The sequence below is a fragment of the Malaclemys terrapin genome, chromosome 6 (assembly GCF_027887155.1).
Source record: "Malaclemys terrapin pileata isolate rMalTer1 chromosome 6, rMalTer1.hap1, whole genome shotgun sequence".
NCBI classification, from domain to species: Eukaryota; Metazoa; Chordata; order Testudines; family Emydidae; genus Malaclemys; species Malaclemys terrapin.
This window is the reverse complement of record NC_071510.1, coordinates 89,627,359-89,651,572: the sequence shown is the minus strand read 5'-3', so window position 1 is coordinate 89,651,572 and position 24,214 is coordinate 89,627,359. Positions and strand designations below refer to the sequence as shown.

The window sequence follows — 24,214 nt, the reverse complement described above, 5'->3', positions numbered from 1 at the left end:
GATAGAATCAGCTTAAAATATAAGTGGATCATTTATAAAATATAATTGAGGAAGTATTGTCTAGAGCCAGAGCTGCTGAGAAGGAGGCTATACTGCAAATTCCCTGTCAGTTGACTGCTCAGTACCTAAGTGATTAGCAGGAGCAGAAGACCTTGTTAATTGCAGGTTGGTGGAATCCTTCACAGACATTGTTTGTGTTGGAAAACCCAATGTGTCTGTGAAAAAGAAGTCCGGATGCCTGGTCTCTTAGGGCTAAATTGAGATTGCTGCTTTGTGCATGTATTCCAGATAGAAAAACATCCAGATGTTTGCCATTTATGTTTTGACAGAATGGAAGTGTGACATTGAGTAATGGAGGCAAGTTTACTTTTTCTAGTTGGTTAAATGCCTTTGGGGCTAGAGGTCTAATCTCCCATCGGTATGCAGGGGATGAATGCAGTCAATACCATTAGTGCTGATGGAACCTACCTGCATAAATTCCCCCATGCTTTTATGGGACAATGATCCCCTCACACATTCTTACTCTTTTTTTCCTCCTCCTCTTTTTAAATAATGCAGTAGTGTATCTCTGTTCCTTGGGAACTTGCTACATTGCCACCTCATTGATCACATCTGGTTAATTTCCTGTTTCTTCAAGTTCAGAGATTTTTCACAATTTCTTTAGGGAATGAGAAGATAGTTTCAGGATTTGCAATGGAAATTGGCTTTGTTAATATACACTGTGTTTAATATAGCACAACAGCAGCTGCATGGGAGACTCTGTCAGAACTAAATAGTGCGCCTCCACTTATCCAAATAAACAGCAGGGTAACTACATTCCTAAGGGGTTGTTTTCCAAGGTCAGGAAAGGGGATCTGCTTTACGTCACCAAAAAAAAAGCGGCTGTTCTGCTGCAGCTCAGATCTTACCCCAAATGCTGACTAGCACACACTGTGACAAATTAATGCTGAAGTTTGTTAATCAAATTGCTGTTTTTCCACAATGGTAGCCTGCATCACCCTACTGAACTGCATCAAAACCCTGCGTAACAAGCTTATCACAGTTTGTGTGTCTTCAGGACAAAAAAAATTCTTAATCAAAGGAGAAGGGGGGAGGGGGAAGACTGCAATACTAATCTGCAAAGCATTGCTATGTCTTTTTCAAGAGATTCATTTTCACAAAAATAAATTTTGCTTTGTGGGTACTGGTAATTTTATGCAGCAACCTAGGGGTTTTTGTGTTCTGAGGTGGGGTAGAGTGTTTGCTTTTACATCATCCAGATATAGAAGGGTTGATGTTTACATGATGTTAGACTACAGTATATTTTCTGAGTAGAAGCAATCTAAATAATGAAGTGGCCTTTTCCACTTTTTAAGGCTTCTTTTGGAAGCCAGAGATTTTGAGTTTGATAAGCAAGTGTTATTCAGGCAGAGTTGCTAATATTCCCCAATTAAGTATAAGGCAGTATTCTTTGTTGAAATAAACTTAGAGTCTTAAATCAGAGCTTTCATTGTATATGCACAGGTTTCCTGGCCATGGTGCGAGAGAGTATTGTACCTTTGAGTTTTCTAGTTTTGTTTGTAGTCATCTTGCTGGTTTATGACATCCCAACGGGAGGGTGACACGAAGTTGGCAAATAATAACAAAAAAGACATTTGAGGAAAGAAAATTTGTATACAGTTTTTTAAACAAGGGGATTAAAAATATGGTATGAAATAATAACTGAGACAGACACATTTTTTCTTGCAAACCTACGTGAGCAGAGGCAGTTTGGATGTCAACTTGAAGCTGTAAATTATCACAAGAACACCAGGCTTTTTCAGAGGAAACTCAGCTTCAGAATGGGAATAAGTTTTTACTTTCCAGAATTACATGCTGTGCTCTGTATCTTGGAGACTGGCGGCTATACAAATACACTAGGATAAGGGTAAGTAGCTGATTTTTTAAAAAATCATCGTTAATATTTACTCAGTCTTGTAGCCAGGTCAGTCTTGGTGTGAAGGAGTGGAGATCATTGTTACTTGATTTGATTATGCTGCCATAAAATTATACAACTGAAATATGAGCTTTGTTCTTCTATGACTTACAAATATTTAAATGCTTTAATATTATTTATTGAGTTTGCTCATAAATCTGTATAATGCAGACTTAAAATTTAATTGAAGCCAAATTCCAAAATTTCACGGTTAGAACAGTTTAGTCTATTCAGAGAGGGCAGATTTAGACAACAAACCAAAAGCCTATGCTAGGATGCCCTCTTTTGTTGCTATTCTCTCTGGCTATAAATGTATGCTAGACTCACCTTTAGAACACCTTTTTAAAAATTTGCTTTAAAATTCAGTTTAAATACTTTACTAAAAAAGTTTCACTCATATAGTTTTTTAAAACAGGGCTGCTGTTAGACGGTTTAGATAAAAGGGCTCTGCTAGTTTGAAAGTTAATGCTGTTTTTACTGATACTCCCTATGATGTATCTCAAGCTGCTAAAAATTTTCCAGCTGATAGATATGTTTTAAGTGCAACTTGTGTGCTTATGAATCTGTGGTTCGGAAACAGCACTGTACACTTTGAAAGTACTATTAGATACTAACAACCAGGAGTCGTGGACTGAAATCCTGTGCCTAGGTACTATGGTGCTAGGCTCCCTAGAGATATGTATAGAGCTGGAGAGCATTCTCAGGGTGATATGCTGAGGTTGGGGAGGAAAGAAGGGTTTTATTTATGACTTTACATAGAAATAGCTACATTTTCTGGCTGGCAGTGCTCTCGGGTGGAAGAGTCATGGCAACAGCAGATAGATTTTGGCACAGGTACCGAGGAAGGCACAGGTTTGACTTGTGACCTAAGCCAGGCTTAATAAGCTTGGAACTCTGGCTGCATCTGCTCTCATATTGTGGAGTATCTTTGGTGGAGATCCTCTGACCAGACTGACTTCCTCCAGTACAAATTTATTCTTTCCTCCTCCAGTTTTGCCATTTCCTTAGCTAAGCCACTCTACATCTCCAACTTTATTAAATCCCATGTCTTCAATCTCAGCCACGTTTTCACGATCTGTGACTCTCTCCTAAGACTCGGCCATGCTCCTATCTTCATTTCTTTCTCCACATAAGATCTCGCCAATTTCTTCCAAGAGAAAACTCACAAAATATTATGTGACCTTCCCTCTCCCCTGAGCTCGCCTTCCTTTCCCATCCTACAATTTTCTGGGCATCATCTTTGACTCAGACCTCTTTCTAGGTCCTCACATTCGTACTATATCTAAATCTTGCTGATTCTTTCTGCGTAACATCTTATATACAGCTTTTCCTATCCATTCACACAGCTAAAACTCTCAACAAAGTACCCGTCTCAGTCACTGCAACATCCTTTTCTCTGGCCTTAACAAATGCAATCTTTCCTTATTCATATCCATTCAGAATTCTGCTGCAAACATCATTTTCCTAACCCGTCACTTTGACAATCTCATCCTTCTCTTTGCATCCCTCCAGTGGCTACTTATATAAGCTATTTATGTTTGATTTCAAGGGCCATCACAGCCTGTCCCCGCTCTACCTACCATCTCACTATCAATATGTCAACTCCTGCCTCTGATTAGCCCATGATAGCAGCCTTCATGCCCACTTGTTAAATTTTCAGACACCATTGTGCTCTCATAGGCGTGTGCAGCCCATTTCATTAGGGTGTGCACCCAGGGAGCCCCGCCCCAGCCCCGCACCCACCCACTCCCTCCTACTTCCCTCTGACTTCCCCCCTGAGAACCCCCAAACCCCCCACTCCTTGTCCCCTGACTACCCCCTCCTGGACGCTTGCCCCTAACTGCCCCCCAGCACCCCACCCCCTACCTAAGCCTCCCTGCTCCTTGTCTCCTGACTGCGCTGACCCTTATCCACACCGCCGCCCCCAGACAGATCCCCGGAACTCCCACGCCTATCCAACTGCTCCCCACCCCCTGACAGCCCCCCCCCAGAACTCCCGACCCATACAACCTCCCCTTTTCCCTGCCTCCCCCAATCCCTCTCCACACTCCTGCCTCCTGACAGTCCCTCCAGAACTCCCGACTCATCCAACCCCCTCCAGCTCCTTGTCCCCTGATCACTGCCTCCAAAGACCCCCCCAATGACCCTCCGTGTCCCCTGACTGCCCTGACCCCTATCCACCCCCTGCCTCCTGACAGACCCCGGGACTCCAATGCCCCATCCAACCCCCTCTGCTCCCTGACCGCCCTCTCCAGAGACCCCTGCCTCTAACCACCACCCCATAATCCCACCCCCTATCCAATCCAATTGTATGATTTTTGGTGGTGCCCAACCATAGGACGGATCGAGGCAACCGCCTTGGACCCTGTGCTTTGGGGGGCCTTGTACTTCAGGGGGACACAGGGTCCAGGGCAGCCTGGGGACTTAGCGGGGAGCCTGGCACCAGCGAGCAACCCGTCCCCAGCATGCCCCACCCCTTCCCCCAAACCCCCACCACTGAACAACGGTGGGAGCCAGTGGGGTGAAGCAGAGCGGACTGGGGCCAGGTCACTTGCTGCTGCCAGCGCCAGACCCCCTGCTAACCCACCAGGCTGCCCTGGACTCCTTGTCCCCTGAAGAATATCCTGAGGCTCTCTCTGCCTGCAGCTCCCTCCCCCTCCCTGCAGGGGAGGTGCGGTCAGGCAGCTCTGGCACCGCCCCCCCACAGCTCCCATTGGCCGGGGTTCCTGGCCAATGGGCTGGGAACCAGGTCAGCGCTGGGAGGGGGGAGGGAGGCAGCATACAGAGTTGCCCTGCCTCTGCTGAGACTCTCCGCTGCACGCAGGGACGCTTGGTAGGAGGGAGCTGCCCCCAAGGTGAGAGCGCCCCACCCCCTGGCCCAACCCACCTTGCTCCCTGTCCCCCGACTGCCCCCCCCGCCACTTCCAAACCCCCCCCAACCATGAGAGAGGCTCCTAGCAGCGTCTGGCTCAGCGCGGCGCCATACACGCTGTCCTGCAGGAGCACGTACCCCCGCCCCCCAACAGCTCTGCCGTCCCTGCATTAGAGTGTGCCCAGGCACACCTGGCACACCCCCTGCACACGCCTATGGCTTTCTCCCATGCTGCCCGTCACACTTGGGAGGAGCTCCTCATAAACCTCCACACATCTATCTCATTATCCTCCTGCAAATCCCTCCTTAAAATTCTTCTTTTGCATCATGTCTATAAAAAAAAAAAAAAAAACTGGCATGCTGATACCACTGCCTGTCATGTTGACCAATACTGTCTCATTGTTTCCTTGTACTTCCCTAACTGTATCCATCTGTTTTTCTCTTGTCTTACACTTAGATTGTAAGCTCTTGAGGCAGGGACCTTCTTTTTGTTCTGTGTTGTACAGAACCTAGCACAATGGGGTTCTGGTCCATGACTATGGCTCCTAGGTGCTACCATAGTATAAATAATAAGAGATGGCAGCAGTCACGTGGGCTGGGCAGCGCTGCAGGAAAGTACAGAAAATAGAAAATCAAATGGTATGAAAATAATTGAGACTGCTGAATGCAAGACTAGTGGGGGCATAAGGCCTGATCTGAGGGCTGCTGGGCACCCACAGCTCCCATTGAGCTTTATCCCTTCTCAGCATCATGCCATTGGATAATATTTTAATGGTTGTTTTCAAACTAATTGCAGTATATGGGTGTTCAGCATTAGCATGAAAAAGAACCTTCACCATCAAACAGGGATCTTATGAAGAAACATCAGGGCACTTATGCTGCAGCGTGGAGGCTGGTGTGGGAAATTAATGTTTAATCAGAATTTACCATTTTCTGAGTAATTTTTCTGGTTGACAGTCTAGCCACAGACTAGTCTGCAATTGCTTTTTATTCACATGTGACTGTCTCTGTCTGTGATACAGATCAATAGACCAAGACCACAAATTTAACCATGGAAACCACTGAATTGTACATGATACAGAGGCCAGTAGTGTGCTCTGCTGCATGAGTAGCAGTACATTGTGTCAGATGAGGGGAAGTACACAAATATCTGGCAATGCTGTGATAAGATGGCTCCTACCTCTCAGCCATCCAGTATAGAACATTACTAACGCTCCCCACGTTGTTGCTCCTGTCTCCCTCCATTGAACTCCCCCCTTCTCTGCCCCATCGTACTTCCTCTTTCTCCCACATCCTTGCTGCCCACAGTGCAGGAGCACAGTGTGTATCCCAGGGCCTGTCCCTCAAAATGCAGATCAGAGGGAGTAGAGCAAATGCAGTTGTGTGGGAGTTGCAAGCTGCACAACTACACTGCAGAGTTGAGTGGCAATAGGAGATAACCAAAGAAAAGGCCGTTTTTCTCCTCCCCCAAATGTAGAAACATGTTTAAATTAACTAGCAGACAGGGCATACCCAGGCATGGACACTGTCAGGCTTAACATAATTAAAAGGCAGCTGCTTTTTCCCCTCTGGGTTGCTAGAAGCTGCTGTCCTGGCTGCATCTAACTGGAGTGGGCAGCTGAGTGCTTCTCTCCCTGGCAGCCAGTGAAGGCACTGTGCTTTGAATGCCTGGCTTCTCCAGATGCACACCCTGGTTCCCTTGGTCATTGAGCAGGAAGGAGAAAATGCAGGAAGCAAGCTGAGCAGACAGCACATTGAGCAGCCAACCATGCAAGAGAACAAAATTAGTTGCTTTGGAGCCATCAGCAATCCTTCTCCACCCCTAGTGGAGTCTGGACTGTTATGAGGGATGAAGAAAACATGTTGAGGAGGGGGAAAACATGATCTCGGATGATGGGTAGAGTAGTAGAGGGTTAAGCGACCCCATATGGACACTAGAGGGGAGGAAGTGGGCCTGCCATTTGCCTTTGCAGATGCTGCAGGGTAGTTGGCTTTGGACACCCCCATTTCTTGTAGCAGAACACAGGTAGAGAGGAGTCAGGACCTGTTGGTTGTAGGGTTTGGTTTTGGCATCAGAAGGGTTGGATGAGCATCTGAACTGATCCTGCACTGACCCTATGTTCATTTCTGGGAGGAGTGGGAGAGGTTAATAAGTATTTTTGCTTTTGTCAGCATTGTTAGGGGGCTTATTCCTTCACCCTCTCACTTCCCTGGTCCTTCTCGCATGAACAGAGAGCAACAATACCCGGAGTCCAAAGGTGCAAACAATTGGATGTTTATTGGGGTGAACTTCCAGCAAGCATGATTCCAGTTTCCTTCCTCAGTGTCCCCCTTCCCAGCTCTGACACCAAAGCCGTCCCTGCTCCCATTCCCCCCGTTAGCAAAACATGATCCCAATTCCCTCACCCCCAGTCCCTGTTCCCATTCTCCCCCCCCTTACTTCCTGATTGACTGCAGACTATATAGTAAAACTTGAGTTCTGCTTAACTATATCTTAACCAATTATTTTACTGAAATTTAACTAACCAATCCTGACACATTGTAACACGGTTATTTAACCTATTATATTCCACCACCTTAATTGGTTTACCCAACAAAATTAATTATACAACAGACAAAAACAATTACAGAAGCGAGGATTTCACAACTACATCTATACAGACTTAAAGGTTTTCCAGCTGTGTCTATTGATAAGTGAGTTCTTACCTGACAGAAAACTATCAAACTAAATTTCCTTTCACATCTTCTAGGCTCTTCCCTTTCTCTGGAGGTGATAGGAATATCAGAACAGGATTGTATTCCTAACAGCCCAGTAGCACCTTATTTCAGTGTGATTAGTTTGGAATGTAAGGATGTGACCATACACTTCCCAGTTTATGGTTGCCTCTGCTGCTTAGCTGAAGGCCTTAGCATAACCAGGCCTCAGACTGTCCCTTACACATTCAGAGAGTGATTTTGATTCTTTCTTTTATACCTCTATAACTAGCTAAGTGATAAGAATACTCCTAAATTCTTAAAGTATAGGACTTTGCAGACAGGCCTGAATATCTATATCCTAACAAGCATACACGTATTTTTGTAATGCTGAGGCTGCTTTTGTGCATGTTCTCATCTGATTTTGTAATACTTGATTACAGTGATAAGGTACAATACATGGATCAGGACTTCTAGTGTGAAAGTTTATCTGAAATACCCTGTGCATTGAATTGCATGCCATTCAACTTACCGTGGAAGGACAAGGTGCTCTGTTGACCCTGTCAGGATTTTATTTCTAGAGACCCCAAATATTTCAAACCTGATGCTAGACTACTAAGCCATCCTGTCTAGTAAAGAATAAGTGGGATATTGGCTCTTCCTGGTTCATCTGTGTTTCTTATACTTGTTCTTTTGTATTTTTGTCACAATTTTCTTGGATTCTTAACCAGCAGGAAGCAGTCAAGGCAGTAGGTCTGTAGAATCGTTAACTACTTACTACTCCTTCAGACAATCAAAAGGAAACAACATGAGAGACTCTTCTGACTCTCTCCCCACCTGAACCTACTACCCCTACAGCCTTCTTACCTGGGAGAGATCAGAGATGGATCTGTGATCCACATTGTTCAACTATTAGGCCATTTGGCTGGCCAGTAGCTTTTTATGCTGTAATATATGGCATGAAGTGCCTCTGAGTGACATTAAAGAGCTCTGTTTTGTCTTAGCTATACATTAAAAATAAATAAACATTTACTAAGTTTTCCTACAATTGGGAAACAGGTGTTTAATATTAAAGTTGTTAATGGTGGTAAACATTGATATGTCTAATAATAAGGAAGTGGTGGAACTCTTGAGGCAATGTCTATTATAAAATGTTGCATGTTTACTGAAGTTGAATGAAAGGTGATTTTGCAGGGGAAAATGCCTTAAGAATTTTTACTTTCTCTAGTGTTAGTAAAACTAATCTGGGACTTTACCTGTTTTTAGCAAGCAGAGAAAACTGACCCTTCACAGTTTATATTCTAGACCTTCCTAATTTTTTCCAAGACAGTCCCAGTTCAGTTAATTGTATGTTATAGTCAACTTTTTTTAATGCTATGGGAGTTGAGTGCTCAGCACCTTTCAGGATTAGGCCATTTATTTGAGATCAACTAAAGCAAAGTATTGTAGCATTGTGTATTAAACCTGATTTTGATCGAGATGTTCAAAGTGGCAGAGACATTAAGGCTAAAACCTCAGAGGAACAGACCAAATTGATATTTGGTTTTCCATAAAATCCAGGCAGAGTACACACAAGAACCGTACAACAGCTTCAGCAGCATGAGCTTTGGGTAGGAATTCTTCAGATTTGAGAAATGGATGCCAAGAAACAATTTTATCATTTTCAGAGGCTCCTCTTCCCATAGGTGAAGATAGATGTAAATTAAATATTGGTATAGAATGGTCTAGACATCAAATTTGTAGTTAAAAGCTCTTGCTAGGACATATAAACAAAGTATTTTCTTGATGCAGTTTTAGAAACTCACATAGTGATGGCTGCTTAGACTATTTAAAATTCAAGGATTTTTTTATGAAAATCATGATTAGTGAACCTTTTGCTGTTGATCACTAACAGAAACAGCAACTGTGACACATTAGTTGTACACGAAGAAGAAATACTGTTTAGTCATCTGGTTACACATGGAACAGGAAAGTGCAGATGACTAAAGGAGGGGAATTGTTCGTGGTTAGTCTGAAATGGTTGGTGAGCTCAGCACGATGAAAGCACAGCTTATCCAGATCTGCCTAAGATTAAGCAATACTTTATACTCAATGTACCATAGGCAACAGACAGGAAGCACAACATAAAATTTGTCATTGTTTCTTACTGCGTATACAATGGGGAAGAAATCCCTTCACTAAGAATGGCCATCATTCACAGAGATTTCACTACCCCAAGCAATAATGGAGCTTACAGTTCATTCACGCAATAGCTGTCCCATCATTATTTAAGAAATGCTTTGTGAAGGACTTTCATTTGCAATACAACTGACATTTATAGACATTTTATAGTCATGTATTCAATGGTTTAAAAACCTGGGAACTGTAGTTTATTTTCACTGAGGGAGAATTTTCACAGCTGGTTGAATTTCTTTCAACAATAATTAAGAAAATCTAATGTACTAGAGCATGTAAAATATTAATTAAATTGAATGAGACAGGGACTAGTCCTTACATCTGTTCTTGCACTGAAGATTTACTGAGGAATAAACAAAGACTGGCTGTGATTTATAACTTAGTGGAAATTTCAGGGTTGGAAGAAATATAGGAATGAATTAATGCTGGAGGTAGGTGGAAATCTAAACTTTCTCTGGATTCACTTTTAGACAGTGATAGCACTGTTTACAACTTGCCTTTCCCAAAAAGAATTGTGTTAGAGGTACAGAAAAAAAAAATCAGGTAATATTTAAAATCTTTTATTGATATGTGCAGTTTCTTAATAAATTTGCTACACATAATTGAACAAAAACATCCTGCATGTTCATAGTGCCATGCCAAGCAAAATTCAAAAAGTAATTTGAAAGAAAATAAACTCTTAGTAGGGCTGTCGATTAATCACTTTTTTTTTTTTTTTTTTGAGTTAATGGCAGTTTTAATCGCACTGTTAAACAGTAGAATACCAATTGACATTTATTAAGTATTTTGAATGTTTTTCTACATTTTCAAATATATTGATTTCAATTACAACACAATACAAAGTGTAACCTACTCATATTTATATTTTGATTACAAATACTTGTACTGTAAAAATGATAAACAAGATAGTATTTTTCAGTTAACCTCATACAAGTACTGTAATGCAATCTCTTTATTGTGAAAATGCAACTTACAAATGTAGCATTATTTTTGTTACATAATTGCACTCAAAAACAAAAAAGTGCCAAACTTTAGAGCCTACAAGTCCACTCACTCCTACTTCTTGTTCAGCAATCATTAAGACAAACAAATTTGTTTACATTTACAGGAGATAATGTTGTCCACTTATTATTTATAATATCACCAGAAAGTGAGAACAGGCATTCGCATGGGACTTTTGTAGCTGGTATTGCAAGGTATTTACATGCCAGATATGCTAAGCATTCATATGCCCCTTCATGCTTTGGCCACCATTCCAGAGGATATGCTGATGATGCTCATTTAAAAAAAAAAAATGTTAATTAAATTTGTAACTTAGCTCCCTGGGGGAGAATTGTATGTCTTCAGCTGTTTTACCCACATTCTGCCATAGCAGTCTCGGCTGACGACTCAGAACGTGTTGTTCATTTTAAGAACACTTTTGCTGAAGCTCTGACAAAACACAAAAAAGGTATCAATGTGAGATTTCTAAAGATAGCTACAGCACTTGACCCAAGGTTTAAGAATGTGAAGTGCCTTCCAAAATCTGAGAGGGATGAAGTGTGGACCCTCCTTTCAGAAGTCTTAAAAGAGCAACACTCCAATGCAGAAACTACAAAACCTGAACCACCAAAAAAGAAAATTAACCTTCTGCTGGTGGCATCTGACTCAGATTATGAAAATAACATGAGTCGGTCTGCACTGCTTTGGATTGTTATCGAGCAGAGTCTGTCATCAGCATGTCCTTTGGAATGGTGGTTGAAGCATGAAGGGACATATGAATCTTTAGCACAGCTGCACTGTAAATACCTTGCGAAACTGGCTGCAACAGTGCCATGAGAAGCACCCTTCTCACTTTCAGGTGACGTGAACAAGAAGCAGGCAGCATGATCTCCTGCAGATGTCAACAAACTTGTTTGTCTGAGTGATTGGCTGAACAAGAAATAGGACTAAGTTGACCTGTACTCTACAGTTTTACCTTGTTTTATTTTTGAATGCCATTTTTTGTACATAATTCTATATTTGTAGGTTCAACTTTCATGATAAGATTGTCCTACAGTACTTGTATTAGGTGAATTAAAAATACTATCTTTTTACAGTGCAAATATTTGTAATCATAAACAAATATAAAGTGAACACTGTACACTTTGTATTCTGTGTTGTAACTGAAATCAATATTTGAAAATGTAGAAAACATTCAAATAAATGGTATGCTATTGTTTAACAGTGCGATTAAACATAATTATTTTTTTAAATCACTTGACAGACCTATTTTTTAGGGAAATAGCTATCAGCCATCCTGGCTTATGTCAATGAGTGCCAAGATATGACAAGCTCTAAAAGCCCCTACCTTATAGTATAAATACCAAACTTCCTGCTGATCATCTACTGTGTGTTGGCTATAATAGATTTGCCCATTTCACCCAAGCTGTTAACAAAACAAACCCACCGCATTTATGTGCTTGCTTGAAGATTATAGTGTGGTATGTTTTGGGGACTGTGTGCTGAGCCCAGTGGCCAGTTGGCTATGCTGAGAGCTGACTAACCAGGCTCTAGCCTGCTATCCTTTGATCTCTAGCCCCTTTTGGATCCCTTCAAAACAGGGCAGGCTAATTCAGAGAGAGCAGGGGTTTAAAAATCTTAAATGACCAGAGCTAGCGAACAGAGGAATTTAGAGAGGGAGTATGAGAGGCAGATTCACCTAACAAACATACTCTAAACTTAGGCCAATAACCCACCCACCCCCAAAAACCATCAAATCCTTCAAGAGTAAAAATAATGCAGGCTGAAGTCCAGCAGCAGAGTGTGCGTTAGCCAGTTCATTGCACTGAATGTACTGTGTGATATGTATGCTTGCATTGCATGCACGCAGCTCACAGTCCTCAGACACAGTACAGGTTCTTGAGACCAGAGTGCATGAACTGGAGAAGCTAAGTGAGACAGCTCCTCCTACATAGTGAAGACTTTCATGGACACAGTAGAGATTAGTCCCACCCCCACTCTGATAGCCTCTGTGCTGTTAAGGAGAATGAAAGTCTCAGGGAAGGAGAGCATCAAGCTGGAGCAGAAGGCAACAATCCCATAGCTGGGACCTTCCTACCAACTGATGTCTTGGTATCCTCTTGCACTGAGGATACCGTTCCTGAGAAGGGAACCCTAGTCACTAGGAAGAGCCAGATACTATTATTCAATTATTAGAAATATAAATAGTTGTGATTCTCCCAGTCATCACAAACCCCTGGTAAATTGCGTGCCAGGTGTAAAGTTTGCAGAGCTCACAAGCCATCTAGACAGACTTATGTGCAGTGCTGGGGAGGAGCTGGTGGTTGTGGTACATGAAGGTACCAGTGACATAAGGAAAGGTAGGAGAGAGGTCTTGGAAGCCAAATTTAGGCTGCGAGGTAAGAGTAAAGTCCAGGATCTCTATGGTAACAGTCTCTGAAATGGTTCCAGTTCTACACTCAGTACCAGGAAGATACAGAACTGGAGGGTCTCAATGTGTGGATCAGATAATGGTGTACGAAGAAGGAGGGTTCTAGGTTTACTAGGAACTGGGGAACCTTTTGGGAAAGGAGGAGCTTATATAAGCAGCATTGGCTCCCTCTAAACCAAAATGGAACCTGACTGTTACCATGTAACATTAAAAAAAAAAATCCCTTACAATCTTTTTAAACTACAGGCTGAGGGAAAGCTGATAGGTGCAGCATCGCACAAGCTTCAGGCAGAAACATCACTTAGGGATGAGTTTATTAAAGGCGGACCTCTATCCTAGTGTAGTAGATAAGAGTGAAATTGGTAAAGTACAGGTAGGAGCAGTCAAATGTAAGAATCCTATTTAAATATAACATAGGAAGGCCAGCAAACTGAATATTGACACAATGTACACATGCTAGTACACAAATGCTGGAAGTTAGAGTAACTTGCATTAAAGGAGGATATTGATATAATAATACGCATCACGGAAACTTTGTGGAATGAGGGTAATCAATAGGACACAGTAATACCATCGTACAAAACATATAGGAATGACAGAGTATGTCACACTTTCACTATATGTGAAAGAAAGCATAGAGTCAAATAAAGTAAAAATCTTAAATGAATCAAACTGTACCACAGAATTTCTACGGACAGAAATTTCATGCCTGAACAATAAGAGGATAGCAATAGCAATTTACTACCAACCACTTGACCAGTATGGTGATGGTGAAATGCTTAGGGAGATTAGAGAGGCTACAAAGGCAGAAAACACAGTAATAACAGGGGTTCAACTATCTCCACATTGACTGGGTACATGCAGGGATGCTGGAACAATTTGTATAGTGGGGGTGCTGAGAGCCATTGAACCAAACTGTAAACCCTGTATATGATGGAAACCACTTCAAGTCAGGGGGTGCAGCAGTAGCACCCCCAGTTCCAACATCTATGGGTACATGTCACCTCAGGATGGGATGCCGAGGTAAAACTTCTAGACATTAATAGATAAAGGACTGCTTCTTGGAGCAGTTAGTCCTGGAACCCACAAGAGGAGAGGCAATTTCTGATTTAGTCCTAAGTGGAGCACAGGATCTGGTCCAAAAGGTGCATATAGCTGAACCACTCAGTAATAGCAACCATAATGTAATTAAATTTAACATTCTCATAGGGGAAAAAAAATGCAAAAAGAAACCCACCACATTATTTAACTTCAAAAAATGGAACTATACAAAAATGAGGAAGCTAGTTAAATGGAAATTAGAAGCAACAGTCACAAGAGTGAAATGCCTTCAAACTGCATGAACATTAAAAACACCATAATAGAGGCTGAAACTCAATGTTTACTCCAAATTATTAAAAAAAAAAAAAGTAAGAGAACCACAACAATGCCACCATTGCTAAAGCGCAGCATAAAAGAGGAAATTAGAGGCAAAAAGGCAAAAAATTGGAAAGCCAAATCCTTGTGAGGAAAACAGAAAGGAGCATAAACTCTGGCAAGTTAGGTATAGGAAATATAAGGCAGGCCAAGAAAGAATTTGAAGAGCAACTGACTAAGGACACACAAACTAATTTCTTTAAGGACATCAGAAGCAGGAAGTCTGCCAGTCAGTGGGACCACTGGATGATTGAGGTGCTAAAGGAACACTCCAGGAAGACAAGACTGTGTTGGAGAAGCTAAATGAATTCTTTGCATCCTTCTTGAATATGGGGGAGATCCCCACGCCTGAGTCTTTCTTATTAGGTGACAAATCTGAGGAACTATTCCAGATAGAGGTGTCAATAGAGGAGGTTTTGGAACAAACCGATAAATTAAACAGTAATAAGTCACTAGGACCAGACGGTATTCACCCAAGAGTTCAGAAGGAACTCAAATGTGAAACTGCAGACCTACTAACTGACATGTAACCAACTGCTTAATGAAATCAGACTGTACCAGGAGAGTAGGTAATGTGACACTGATTATAAAAAAAAAAAAAAAAAAAGGTTCCAGAGATTACCTGGTAATTACAAGCTGGTAAGCCAAATTTCAGTACTAGGAAAATTGGCAGAAACAGAATCATCAGACACATAGATGAACACAAATTGTTGGGGAGGAGCCAACATGCTTCTGTAAAGGGAAATCAATCATTCCTCACCGATCTATTAAAATACTTTAAGGGAGTCAACAACCATTGATATAGTCTATTTGGACTTTCAGAAAGATTTTGACAAGGTCCCTCACCAAAGCAAAACTAAGCAGTCATGCGGTAAGAGAGAAGATCCTCTCATAGATCAGTAATTAGTAAAAAAAGATAAGAAAGAGTAGGAATAAATGCCAGTTTTCACAATGAAGTGAGAGAAACATTTTCATAAATGACCTGAAAAAAAGGGGTGAACAGTGGCAAAATTTATAGACGATACAAAATTACTCAGGATAGTTAAGTCTGACTGCAAAGAATTACAAAAGAGATCTCACAAAACTGGGTGACAAAGAGGCAGATGAAATTCACTGTTGATAAGAGCACATTGGAAAACAAAATCCCAACAATACGTACAAAAAGAAAGATCTTGGAGTCATAGTTCTCTGAAAACATCCGCTCAATGTGCAGCAGCAGTCAAAAAAGCTAACGATGTTAGAAACAATTAGGAAAGAGAGAGATAATAAAACAGAAAATCTGGTAATGCCATCTTGGATACCGTGTGCAGTTCTGGTTGCCCTATTTCAAAAGAGGATACTAGAATTGGAAAAGGTACAGATAAGGCAACAAAAATGATTAGGAGTATAGCACAGCTTCCATAACAGGAGAGATTAACATGACTAAGGGCGGACATGATAGAGGTCTATAAAATCATGAATGGTGTGGAGAAAGTGACTAACGACGCATTGTTTAGCCCATCACATACCACAAGTACTAGGTGAAATTATTACTCAGCAGGTTTAAAACCAACCTAAGGAAATACTTCTTCACACAACACACTGTAGACCTATGGAATTCATTGCCAGGGATTGTTGGTAAGGCCAAAAAATGTAACTGGGTTCAAAAAGAATTGGATAAGCTCTTGGAGGTTAGGTCCATCAAAGGCTATTAACTAAACTGGTCAGGTAAGCAACCCCATGTTCCGAGTGTCCTTAAACCTCCAACTGCCAGGAACAGAGACCGGACAAGAGGATGGATCACTTGAAATTGCCCTGTTCTGTTCATTTCCTCTGAAGCATCTAGCACTAGCCACTGTCAGAGACAGGATACGAGGATAGATGGACCATTGGTTGGATTGAGAATGGCCACGCTTATTAAGTTCAAAGATCAATCTGGGGAAAATTTGGAGAAAAACAACAAAACTGTTTAAGTACTAGAGAAATTGGTTTATGAAGAAAGATTAAATGTGGCTTGGCTAAGTGAGGACTCTGAGCAGAATACGATAACTGTTCACAAGTATTTGAAGGGTGTAAACAAAGACAAATACTTTAGGGTTTTACAACAGTGTGTAATTAGGGGTAACGTGTTTGAAAGTTTATAAAATGAAGACTCACTAAGAGGAGAAAAACTGAGTGAGATCTATTAGACTGTGAAATAGCCTCTCTCAAGCAAAGTGGTGGAAGGACTAGAAATGTAGACAAAGCACTACGCAGTGTTCCGTAGGGAACAATTCTTACTAGTAGGAGATAGACGAGATGGGCCAACAGGGTTTTTCTATCTCTCATTTCTATTATTTGTAGGGGAGCAGGTGTGACCGAACATTGTACATTACAATAATTGCAAAATGTTATATTTGGTCTAACACATAGAGGTTGTTAAATTTTATTTTTTCTTTTTTTCTTTTTAAGGCCTCTTCCTTATCTTAGGCTTGATGCTGTACCCTGCGGGCTGGGGCTGCCAGAAGGCAATAAGCTATTGTGGACATTATGCTTCTGCTTATAAACTAGGAGACTGCTCATTGGGCTGGGCCTTCTACACAGCTATCGGTGGCACTGGTCTGACATTCATCTGTGCCGTCTTCTCAGCGCAAGCAGAAATTGCCACATCTAGTGACAAAGTGCAAGAAGAAATTGAAGAGGGGAAAAACCTTATCTGCCTCCTTTAAATATAGCGGAAAAAAGATCAGTGTCTATTTTGCTTTTAAATGACTTGATAAAAGGATCCACATTGTGTGATTTAGCCTTATGCGGTCTAGCCTTGAACTACTGACGCAACATTCTATCCCTTGCTGGGGGATGAGGACCAGAGAAAGGAGGATCTGAAGTGAAGAGAGTGTAGATATGTGGGAATTTTTGGTGTGACTACATTTTCAGGACTCAGCAGAATATACAACTTGAGAGTGAGGCGGGGGAGAGTATATAGTGAACAAACGTTGTAATATACCTGACAATTTCTGATTTGATCAGATCGCATTCTCCACGTTGGTCACTTTGAAGGATCTGCATTAAAATAATAAAAGCCAGCACATTTCTACTATGTACAGGACTAGCCTATTTAATCAGGTTTTGTTTTCAAGGGCTTCAATCACTTGTGAACATTTTATTGCCATCTGGTTTGGTACTATAGTTAATATTGTGGTGCTTGTTGATGAGTTTTAAAATTACTTAAAGCACAACTGTTGGGTGTGGTTTTTTTAGATAATTAAATGCATGACTAAGAGAACAGGGTTGACATTAAGACCTTGCTAAAAGTGGTATAAACTATTAAGGAAGTGAGGCAGGGGCTCATATTATTTAGTTTGTTCTGGCATGAAATATCAGTAACAAGTGGTAGATACATTATATTTTAGCAGCTAGATTTGAAGTTAAATTCATAGCAGAGCCAGGGGAACTGTTGTTACGCTGGAGTTTACCTATATAAAATAAAAATGGTAGAAGTAATGCTTTAGTATCTAAATGTGTTAAACACTGAACTTTGGATACAAAAATGGTGTCTTTACTAGAAATCCCAGGAATCCTCAATATTTAGGAAAAACACTATAGTGTCTCTGCAGCACAATTGACAGGGTTATTTTGTGAATGCCAACAAGTGTTGAGCGTGCCTCACTCTTCAGTAAAAATATTAACTGTATGTTGGGTTTACAGTTACAATATTTCTCTGTTTGCCAAAAGAAACCTCATTCCCAGTCCACAGGCCAGTGTCTCAGAACCAGTTTAGTCTGTAATAGATGTTCACCCTGCAGGAGGCGATGCCAAATTCTAAATGTTTGTGGGAAAACCTTTTCCCACTCTTTTTAACCACATCTGGTATGGACCCATTTCCAGCACATCAGCAGAAGCAGAAATATGACTTGCCACGAGTGACATTCCTTTCCAAAACACGTTCAGTTCAGTCATATTACGTGTGTTGTTTCTCCAGTTACTGGAATTATGCTAGAGGGCAGATTAAAAGGATATCAGAAGAAAGAATACTGTACTGCCTTGGGGACGCATGAGCACAATCAAGGGTTTAATAGATAACGATTCACTTGATATTTGATTGGAAATTTTAATTTTAAAACCGTTTATTTCATGGTGGTGGTGAAATACTAGCAGGCACTGAAGGCTGAGCCTATTGTTAGAAAGCTACAGAACCACTAGAGGTGTCTGCAAGTGTATCCATTTTTCTGTACGGTTAAAAATCAAATAACTTCTGCAGACAGAGAATATGATAAGCCTCTGGATTACCTGAGTGATTTAGTGTAGAAAACAGCAAATTAATATAGAAATGTGTGAAGGTTTTGTGTTATTTTTGCTGCATCCCTCTAGCATGACCTAGAGCTGAGGGAAATGCAGCTTGCATTAACTATGCACAGTCTTACTAATGTTATACTATTAAATGTAAAAGGTTTCTTTGGAGCTTTTTGAATTCTTTATCTGCTCCTGTGGAAGTCTCCTTCCCAGGAACACTTCTTTAGAAATTATTGATCTGTGTGAGAGATTCTAGTGAGGGTCCAGGCTTCCACTCTAAAGGTTTAAAAAGACAATGTCGCTTTTTTTTTTTAATAAAGGGGTAGTTTGTAAACTCCAGTTGGTAATAATGCTGCCTCTCTAATAAGTTAAATCAATTAATTTTCTTTTTACAGTGGAATAATTTTGTTCTGGTCTGATCCTGATAAACCAGACCTGTTACTTTGGACCCATTAAATTGATAGTATTGCTCCAGAATCAATGTGCTGGAGTAGCAGCCCCAGCCTCTGGAGTGCCATTTGTGAAGTGTCAGAGTCCCTGTTTCTCTGTAAATACAAATCCAAGCCCCCTACACAGCTGTGCTGCTGACACCTCTGTTCTCCTGTGCACATTCCCAATGGCAGGGCAGAATGATGTGGAGGGTCTTATGCTAGCCACAGGGCAAAACTTCCCCCTTAGTAATATTTATAATTTTCTTTTTCACCACTGCATTGTGAGAACCCAGCCTTTCCTCTTGTTAACGCAGAATTCACACTTGAGAAACCTGTGTTTTCCCCCTCCCAATCCCATTGCACTCTTATACAAGATTTTAAAACGGGTAACTCACTTTTTCTTTTAAATATTTAACATAAAATGAAGCTATGGGCTGGAACCATTTATGTCAAGTGTCTGCACAAAGCAGGTTTTCTTTTTAAACAAATTATAACCACTTGCAAAAATTGGTGAGTTAGGGCAAAACTGTAGCCACAGCATCATAATGTGTCTTATTTGAAACTGTGCACCTTTTGAAATATGTTTCCTTGTATATACAAAGTATACCTTACAAAGCACACGCTCCAAATTTTCAACCATATTATTTGTATGTGGCTGAATCCTATAAAAAATCCTGTAAGAACCCTCCACTTTAGAATACAGATGCAAAGTTATGGCTTGTCTTACAGTTGCTACTACTTCAGAGGCCTCCCCCCATTGGAGCAATACAAGCTGGGGCACTAGAACAACTGTGATATAGAACTTTAACAAGAAGGGGTCTTAAGTGCTGTGAACACCACATGGAATTGGGGTGAAGATAAATTATATTCTTTTTTTTTCTTCTTTCTTTCTAATGTTGTAATTTGTTTTTCTTTAGGAAGATAGTGTGCCAATGTTAAAAAAAAAAAATCACTGCCACCAAATCATGACACTCTCTTCATATAGTGTCACAAATATGTTAAAAATCCAAGTACTATATTAATCAATGACAGATTACCGTTTTCAAAGGTGGTGTGCAATGCTTAACTCAACTGGTTTGGACCGTGCATGCTCCATGTATTGTGTGACTTAAAAAAAAAACACCAGTGAACAATGTATTATTAGGACATACCTATGTTAGGTCTTTACAGTGCTGAAAATATTAAATGTTGGGTTTTATAGTACTGTGCATAAAAGATATTGGTTTTGCATGTGTTTTTCTGAATTTGTAAGGGAAGTGGACCAGCTTCTATTATTGTAGTAATACAACATCAAACTGATCTAATCAACTCAACAGGTCATACTCAGTGACTGGCACAGATGGAAGATATGGTAGGAAGAAACAAACCAAGACTCTTTGCTTGCTCAGGGTTCTGTTTTTCTAACAAGTGATAAGATGGCTTTATTATTACATACAGATTTTCTTAATGGAGTTTTAAAATGCGACCCACTCATTAAGTTTGATGGCTGCTGTTCCTGAATTTCAGTTCCACCAGAACAATGGCCTTCCCAAGACATTCTATGAAAATCATTTTTCTTTTGTCATCTTCAGGCATGTTTAATTAGTTTAATGATGGGCCATATAGCATAACTGCTTCTTAATGTACATGTAGTGCTTAGATGCAAGGAATGTTTGATGTGGCATTTTTAAAAAAAACGGTCTAGCTCACTCAAAATTGTAACATACTAACTTTGTAAATATTTTTAACAAGAGAAATGTTCTTTAAACATCTGTGGTTTGATCACCTTGTAAGCATATATTCTGTAAAGTGCCATAGTTCTTTTTGGAGTATGGCATATTTATATATATATATATATATATATATATATATATATATATATATATATATATATATATACACACACACACACACAAATTTATGTGAGATGTGCAATAACAAGTTTTTTTTTTAAATGTGATGCGCTTTAAAAAGGGACTGCCAAGTGAAGCGTGGCTGGAGTTTTGTTTTTGGACAAATGTATTGCTACTTTGGAGTAATGCTATAGAATCTGTAGAGGAAATAGGATAACATTGATTGTAGTTTAAAGGTTTATCTAAAATCTCTTTTCTCAATTCATTTGAAATACTCAGTTCTGGGTAATCCAGGCCTGATTTATTTATAGCCTTAATTTCAACTGTGAAGCTGCACACACTACCCGTAATCTAACAACTAGGGGTACGTCTTCACTACTTCAGCAGGTAGCAATCGATTTATCCAGGATTGATATATTGCATCTCGTTAAGACGCGATATATCGATCCCCGAACATGCTCACCGTCGACTCCGGAACTCCACCAGAGCGAGCGGCGGTAGCGCAGTCGACAGGGGAGCTGCGGCCGTCAATCCCGCGCCGTGTGGACCCCAGGTAATTCGATCCAAGATACTATTCGCGTAGCTGAAGTTGAGTATCTTGGATCGATCTCCCCCCTCCCCAAGTGTAGACCAGCCCTAGGAGTTGCTGCTGAACACAATGGCCATCTGTTAACAGTTTTCTGACACCAAACACTTAGTGTAAAGGTTTTTTTATTGCACTACCTTATGCTATCACCTATTTTAAACCAGTTGGGTCCATTTATTTTACTTGAAAACCCAGAACTGGCTGAAAAGGTAAACATTTCTAATTCTGCAACGTGACAGGACTCTCAAGCCTGGGGTTTAGCTCCTTAGAACCCGATGCTATTTCCACAGCTCTTAGAAATAATGAATCCAGAATTGATAGCAAGGTAGTTCCCAACTCAGCCGAATCCCCTATTAGATATTACATTATCCCTGTAGAGATGTTAAGGGATATCGATAACCAGAGATATGTCTGCTTCCTTTTTATGTTAATTTGAGAAAAAAACAACCTTTGTCCCCACAATATTTCATCTGCTGACTGTACACTAGCTTGATGTCTGTAAATAAAACTAATACGTTTTTCAAGAGAGGTGGTATATAACTTTAACCTAAGGTTAGTGGAGGGGGAAATTTGCAATTCAGAGCCCAAAACTCCCTCAGAGGGTTGGTACTAACATAAGATTTCATTATATATTTGAGTGCAAAATTAACTCTCTTGCCTGTGGAGCCATAGACTGGTGCCACCGTAACACACATTGGTGTCTGTCTCATTCCACCTATTGGACAAGCTGAACTTTATTATATACCTTTAAATAGGCTCATTATGTTCTGCCTGTTCATCTGCACCTAAGATGGCATTCCAAACCTTTGAGCAACTGTAAACCTCTTGCTTTTTAAAAATATTAAAAACCTGCCTGAGAATTGACAAGGGGAGAAGGGTTTTGAAGATGTTGGTATTTACGTGGCAAAGTAATTACGTTAAAAAAAACCTTTCATACTGCATATGGAAGCTTTTCTTTGAATACTTGTGCCTTCAGAACAATGGTCCCAGAGTGAACTTCACCTAACAGAAAAGGGACAAAATCCATGCTATAAATGCATGGCCATTAGCCACCTTTAGCAATACTCAGAGACAGTAATGAGATGTAAATTCAGTTGGCCTGGCTGGGAAGGGTAGCAAAGAAGAGAAAAAGCCATGTCAATCCAGCCAATTCCAGAACATGTAATTAAAATGAAAAGATGTAACACCTCTTCCTTCTATTTTGAGCAAAGAATCATGCATACCCTCACTGTCTCATTCGCCCCTGAGAAACATCAAAAAGACATGCCATGGAGACAACAGCTCTTCATCAATACTATAAAAAGTTCCCAACTGCACTGCCAGCACTCAAGGCATGGGCCAAGAAAGACAAGCACAGGTAAAGTGTGTGACAAGAATGCCAATGCACAGGTAATTAATACTCATTTCACTAGGCTGGTGTCAATTTTATTTATGTACCCTCTTAGCAGCTTCTGCAGCAAGGCTAAAAATTAACACTTTGAAATTGCCAGACTCAGCTTAGCTGAGGATTCCAAGAGCAACAGTGGCAAATTCGCAGATGCCTAAAGTGTTCTGAGCCAAATGATCACCATAACTGATGCATCTATCCACCTAGCTCTGGCAGTAAAAACCTCTAATCCAGAGAAGTGCTCCCTGCAGCCCAGGGACAGACAACAATAGATTGAGGGCACAAGACAGTACAGAAGCTGTATTCCAACTCTGTTCTAGCTGTGGGCTCAATGGTCAATCACTCCAGCATAATATCCAACTTCAATATCAAAAATTTGCATCCCATTTCCCTATTCAGGATGTGAAAGTTTCCTTAACTAACTGAAAACAGCAATATTATGCATAAACAGCCCATAGGCAGAAGCCAGCACAAACATACAGAGACTGCTCTTGCCAATGTCATGTACATTAATTCCTTGCTTTTACTTTAATAGGTGGTGTTATAATATACAGTAACATGGTTCATTGTACTACTTTAACACTTTACCATAACCAGTCATTACCTGGGGACGGGTATTATGAAACAGGACATATACTATATGACTAACACAACAGTAAGAAAATATGAAAAAGTTTTAGCTAGTAACTGCCTATGCTTCTGTTAAGAATTGGCATTGGGAACAGTTTTGTTCTGGAACAAAATTGAATGCTTGCAGAACTATGCTTCCATAGACTTCAAATATTTCTCAGAAACGTGTTGTGATTTCCATTTCAGTGCTAATACATACCTAAGCTATTATCCCACTATTGAAGTAAAAGATATGCACTGTTTCCTTTGTAAATTCATCTCATTTTTCTCCAGAGCAAAGACGCTCACCTATGTGCAGGGTCAGAAGTGTCTCAGACAGAAACCCTCACAAAAGCTAATACATGTTTTATTTATTATTGAAATTTAATTTTCTTCTTTACTTGTTGGAGGGAAACGTTAAACAGACATGTATCTCAATTATCTCTGTTCCATTCTGCCCTGTGCTTGATTTGTGAATGGAATCTTTTCTGTTCAGGCTCATTTATTTAGAGTCAAACTGCATTCACCTTACCAAGCCAGCTAGGACTGGGACACTGAAGAGTAAAACACATATTAGGCTCCCATAAGACAGACA

General features: G+C 40.6%; 1 protein-coding gene across 4 annotated transcripts in view; it reads left to right on the top strand.

The window, feature by feature from the left end:
- Positions 1 to 20,966, top strand: part of LHFPL2 (LHFPL tetraspan subfamily member 2) — a 195,498-nt gene extending 174,532 nt beyond the window's left edge. For all 4 annotated transcript variants that reach the window (XM_054032652.1, XM_054032653.1, XM_054032649.1 and 1 more), the window contains one exon: positions 16,954 to 20,966. In XM_054032652.1, coding sequence (XP_053888627.1) covers positions 16,954 to 17,210 — 257 coding nt within the window. In that variant the 3' untranslated portion in view covers positions 17,211 to 20,966. The remainder of the gene's footprint in view (positions 1 to 16,953) is intronic.
- Positions 20,967 to 24,214: the final 3,248 nt, after the last annotated feature.